Source organism: Penaeus monodon, chromosome 26 (assembly GCF_015228065.2).
Source record: "Penaeus monodon isolate SGIC_2016 chromosome 26, NSTDA_Pmon_1, whole genome shotgun sequence".
NCBI classification, from domain to species: Eukaryota; Metazoa; Arthropoda; class Malacostraca; order Decapoda; family Penaeidae; genus Penaeus; species Penaeus monodon.
In genome coordinates this window covers 26,564,004-26,569,841 of record NC_051411.1, presented here as the reverse complement: position 1 = coordinate 26,569,841, position 5,838 = coordinate 26,564,004, and the positions used below count along the sequence as shown (strand labels likewise).

At 42.9% G+C, this 5,838-nt stretch overlaps 1 protein-coding gene across 1 annotated transcript; it reads left to right on the top strand.

Moving 5' to 3' along the window:
- Positions 1–3,508: 3,508 nt before the first annotated feature.
- Positions 3,509–5,528, top strand: LOC119590031 (dual 3',5'-cyclic-AMP and -GMP phosphodiesterase 11-like; the record flags this gene model as incomplete). Its single annotated transcript, XM_037938758.1, is given in 7 exon segments — positions 3,509–3,623; positions 3,846–4,007; positions 4,202–4,437; positions 4,585–4,684; positions 4,814–4,900; positions 5,026–5,193; positions 5,419–5,528. Coding segments are annotated over 7 exon segments (971 nt in total), but the record flags the coding sequence as incomplete, so codon positions are not given.
- Positions 5,529–5,838: the final 310 nt, after the last annotated feature.

The following is a 5,838-nucleotide window of genomic DNA, read 5'->3' as shown; positions in this document are numbered from 1 at the left end:
ATATTGATTTAGTGAGGGGTGCCGTCCACCGCACAGTACCAGCACATTGCAGTCATAGAGCATGTGTTGGCATCATTGCAGGAAACTTGTGTATTGCAGGTGTGGGTGTTGGGCCTGTAGCTATTGTAGTTGAGCTACAGAGATTTCTGTGCGCGAGTACGGAGTGAGTGAGTGCGTGCGCGCATGCTCATGTGCAAGTACGTCTGCCTCTCTACGCATGTGTGCTTAAACACATTGCATATACGTGTGCGCGTGTTTTTTTTTTTGTGTGTGGGGGGGGACTGAAAAGAGCGTGGCATACACAGGTGTGGGGGTACAGGCATGGTGCCAAGAGAGGCGTTGGCACCGCCTCAAACGCAACTCCACCAGAACTCATGCGAAGGAGGTGAGGAAAGAGGGAAAAATAAAAGGGAGGAAAATAAAGAAGAAGGCAAGATTATTAACGTAGAAGGAGGAATTGCAGAAGGAAGAGGAGGGAGAGAAGCACGAAGGGAGATTGTGGTTGAGGGAGAGAGAAGGAGATAGCGAGGGGGAGAGCAAGAGAGAGAGAGAGAGAGAGGTAGAGAGCGAGAGAGAGAGAGAGGTAGAGAGCGAGAGAGAGAGAGAGGGTAGAGAGCGAGAGAGAGAGAGAGGTAGAGAGCGAGAGAGAGAGAGAGGTAGAGAGCGAGAGAGAGAGAGAGGTAGAGAGCGAGAGAGAGAGAGAGGTAGAGAGCGAGAGAGAGAGAGAGGTAGAGAGCGAGAGAGAGAGAGAGGTAGAGAGCGAGAGAGAGAGAGAGAGGTAGAGAGCGAGAGAGAGAGAGAGAGGTAGAGAGCGAGAGAGAGAGAGAGAGGTAGAGAACGAGAGAGAGAGAGAGGTAGAGAGCGAGAGAGAGAGAGAGAGGTAGAGAGCTCGAGAGAGAGAGAGAGAGGTAGAGAGCGAGAAAGAGAGAGAGGTAGAGAGCGAGAGAGAAAGAGGTAGAGAGCGAGATCGAGAGATAATAATGCATAACCCGGAAATACAGACTAAGCGAAGATGAAGTTAAAGAGAAAGTACGCAAATAGATGTATAATTAATATATCAAGGCCAGAGTAGTGCCGGGTTTGTCGATGTATATTTATCTTATTAAATTCTCCCGCGCGATTAAGGTGTTCATTGTTAACACACTACTTTCATCGTCTGTTCATTATTATTAACACTTTTTTTTCCTTTTTTGAAGTCTTTTAAATCCCAAACAATTTTGGGTTTTCATTGGAATTGCTTTCGCCTCGCAAACTACACTTTTATTTAAAAAATTTTCGCTTGTCTGTGACAGTAGAAATGAGGACTGTTAATTCGCGAACAGCTGTACGCGGTTCAGTTCATTTGGCAAAGTTTTTTTTTTAAGACAAGAAGAATTTATATTTTAAGTGGACTCAAAATGATTTAATTTTGGGATTAATTTTTAAATTATTCATTCGAAACATTGACATTAAAACACACACATTTAGCGCTAATGCACCCCCAGGGCCCCGGGGCTCCCCTGCAAAGTAGGGAAAGAGAATGAGATGGGTAATATCGTTTTAACATCCCTTCGCCGTAAACCCCCAACCTTTTAGGGGAAATTTGACCAATTCTAGGCGTTCGTTAGCATTCCTATTAATGTTGTCATGTCCTCAAGGAGTAATGCATTGAAGATTGGGTGAGTGAAGATTGCTGAATGATTGTTATTTTTTCTTAGACTACAAATATGTACTCAGAAAGATGCTAAATTGGAAGGTTGATACCGGGGGTCGCGCATGTGGGGGCTTGAGAGAGGGGTCGCGAGTTGAAAAAAGTCCGAGAGACCCTTGGTGTAACTAACGTCGGGGTTTTCTCATACCCAATAAACCCTGGCAGCATGAACTTTCTGTTTTTCTTTTCTCAAACCCCCTCTCGTTCTCTTCCTCCCTCTCCTCTGCCTCTCTCACTCTGTGTGTGTGTGTGTTTGGGGGGGTTTTTTGTTGTGGTGTGTGTGTGTGGGTGGGGTGTGTGTGTGGTGTGTGGTGTTTTGTTTGTGTGTGTGTGTGTGTGTCTGTCTGTCTGTCTATCTGTGTCTATCTATCTGTCTGTCTGTGTCTGTGTGCGTTCGTGCGTGCATGAGGGATGCGTATTTGGCGTATTTGCGTGTATATTAGTATTTGTTATTTTGCCATTTTAAATTTTAGAATTTGATGTTTCTCATTTGATGTCTGTATCAAGACGTAGTTCTTACCAGGAAGTTCATCAACCCTCCCCGTGAAAACTTTGAAAGCACTCCCCTTATTATAAAATCATTTTCCCCTCTTTTTATGATTTTCACTCTCACTGGGGGATTTCCCAGGCTTTTGGGGTTTAAATAAAATTGTAAATTTCCCCTCATTCTTGTATAATTATTTGTAATTTCATTTTTCGTAATTGCAATTTGCTATTTTCCCCGTTCCCGGCAGGACCCGAGGTTTTAAACCCAGAAATTGATGGCATGACAGGGTACAAGAAACCCCCTCAGCTGGGTAGCCCAAACAAGGGAAAAGCGCCCCCGGGAGGCAAACGGCGTTTTGCGCAGGTCAGAATGGGTCACAAAACCTTCCCCCCCCCCTTTTCTCTCTTCTCTCTTTCTCTTTTCTCTTCTTTTCTCTCTTCTCTTCTTTTTCTCCTCTCTCAACTCTCTCTCTCTCTCTTCTCTCTCTCCCCTCTTCTCTTCCCTCTCAATCTTACTTTACCTTTTGTCTTTTCACATCATTTTCACCCTTTTTTTTTTATTTACTTTCCCCTCCTTCAATTTGTCCCTCCCGTTTATTATCCTGGTATATGAGGACTTCAGTGCATAAATTGACCCCCATTTTTTGTACCGCAGGTGATCAACAAGCACCAGGGTCCTTGCTTTACGGTCAGCGACGAGAAGGTGTTCGGGGTCTTCCTCCCGTTCTGTGGGGATTTGGGCTCAGGAAAAGCCCAAACTTTCGAGCGCTCGCAGCGGGGCGTAAGAGGGAAACAGGGTTTGTGTTCCGTTTTTAAAGCACTCAGCGCTTGCGCCAAAGCACGCGCGTTTCGACGCACCCCACAAAGAAAACACGCAACACGCCCCACCCGCACACACCACCCCACGCACAAACGCACCCCACCACACACGCACACACGAACACACGCACACACGCCCCACCACAAAAACACACACAACCACAACACAAACAACAAAACAACCCAAAACCCCACAAACAAAACACACGAGGGCTCTCCCCTCTCTCTCTTTCTCTCTCCTTCTCCTCTCTCTCTCTCTCCTCCTTCTCCCCCCTCTATCTCTTCTCTCCCCTCTCTCCCCTCCTCCCACAAAACACACCCCAAAATTCTCGTCACCTCTCGCTCACTTCCCCTAAATTTTAAAATAATACAGAAAGGCGTGTCCTTTTTAAAAAGAAAAATTTCAGAAAGAGAAGGCTTAAATTTCTCTCTCTTGAAAAATTTTTTGGTACATTTTCAAAATTTTTAATTGTAGATAAATTGAAGTTAAATGTTACATTTACTCACCTATTCACAGGTGATGCTGGATCTTGCACGTATCATTTTTGAAGAGCAAAGTACAATAGAACAGATGGTCTACCGCATCATGACACACACACAGAGTTTACTGCAATGTGAACGTGTGCAGGTGAGTGTGCATCCTTGTGACTTCTTCATGGACCAGAGAAATAATTAGGTTGATATGCTGTGGTACCATACATGTATCTTTGCTTAGGTGTTGATCTCAAAGGTTATTTTTCCTTTGACAGTGTGTAGAACTGTGTAATTTAATTGTAGGTTTAGATTCAAGGATGGGTACAAGCTTCAGCCCCATTGCCTTAACCCACTGTCTTTTCATCTATCACCTCAGATCCTTTTGGTGCATGAAGCATCTCAGGGAACCTTTTCACGAGTGTTTGATTTGGAGGTGAAGGATCTGCAGGGAAAGGATGCCGAGACCCGCACAAGTCCCTTTGAGTCACGCTTCCCCATCAACATTGGTATCACAGGCCATGTTGCCACTACAGGGGAGGTATGGAAGAGTCCATGCCAGGCAGCCACACCAAAGGCATTCCTAATATTAAAGAACTTGGGTCCCATTGATCATAAAATGGAGACTTGATTTAGAAAGCTGTTATTTTAATTTCATATATTTACTATATAAACACAAAATGCACTTCAACCTTACCACTCTAATATTTTGTTCCATCCTTTATCCATCAACAGACAGTCTGCATACCAGATGCTTATCAGGACTCCAGATTTGACCAGTCAGTGGACGAACACACCAACTTCCGGCACCGTTCCATCTTGTGCATGCCCATCAGAAACACGGCAGGCAAAATTGTGGGCGTTGTCCAGCTGATCAATAAATTTGACAACCTTCCCTTTACCACCAATGATGAGAATTTCCTAGAGGCCTTTGCCATCTTCTGTGGGATGGGCATTCACAATACACGAATGTAAGAGCCAAATTGTTATTTTGCTTTTTCTTTGTGTTGAAGGATAGTCCTGTCTCACTCCCTTCATATCACACCCCTGATGTATTCATTGGTCTGAAATTCATGATTTGCACTGTTCTAAGCACTGATCTTTTTTCCCTCCATCAGGTATGAAAAAGCTGTGATAGCAATGGCCAAGCAGAAAGTTACACTAGAAGTGCTTAGCTATCATGCTGCAGCTCCAAGAGAAGATGCAATGAAACTAATGGTAAATTGATTTTATCCCATCACATTTCCCACACTGAATATTTTTCATAAATTGGTATGATTGTGATCAATTTAGAATGATCGCCTTGAAATGAAGTGAGTGGCTATTTATATTTTTCTTTCCTTCCAGAAAGTGAAGATACCTTCAGCTCAGGCCTTCAGATTGTATGATTTCAAGTTTGATGACTTTAGCTTAGATGATGATGGAAGTTTAAAGGTTAGTGTTGAATATATACTTTTACCACAGAACCAGGCTCTGTATTCCTTTTTTCTATTACTAAATATATTGAATTATGAATATGAAGGAGGAATGAAGTTACAATAGTGGTTGGTGTCTTACAGGCTTGCCTTAGGATGTTCCTTGACTTGGACCTCATAGGAAGGTTCCATATAGAATATGAAGTCCTGTGTCGCTGGTTGTTGAGTGTTAAGAAGAACTACCGCAATGTCACATATCACAACTGGCGGCATGCATTCAATGTTGCACAGATGATGTTTGCCATCATTACAGTAAGGACTTTGATAGATTTATGCTTTGCCTTTCTTTCCTTGCTTCCACCTCCTTTTGTATCCCTTTCCCTTCTTTGCTCTCTGTGATTCAGTTTTTCACAGATTTGTTACCTGCAAATAGAGTTTGTAATTTGTGTTGGGACTGATAATCCATTCATACAAATGTCAAAAAAGCAAAGATGAGAGAGAACTAAGAAAGGGGGCTAATGCTCACATCCATTTCAGACTACCCAGTGGTGGAAGGTGCTGGGTGAACTCGAGTGCCTGGCTCTACTTGTTGCCTGTTTGTGCCACGACCTCGACCATCGGGGCACCAACAATTCATTTCAGATCAAGTAAGTTGCACAGAAACAAATGTATTGATGTAAGTAAAGGTACGAAATATTTAATTATTATTCTTAGGAGAGTTCTTAAAGTGATCAAGAGTTTTGCATTTGGAATGAGTATGTGAAAGGGTATGTGCTTTTGGGCTCCTTAAAATATGAAGGAGTTACGAACTAGTCTTTCTTGCTTGGTAGGTTTTATTGGTACAATACTGAATGTAACTACTTTACATCAGCATGTGGAAGAAAACCAAAATGTTTATATTCACAGCATGCATACTGGTATAAGCATAGTGTTTCTTTTATTTTTATTTTCCTAGTC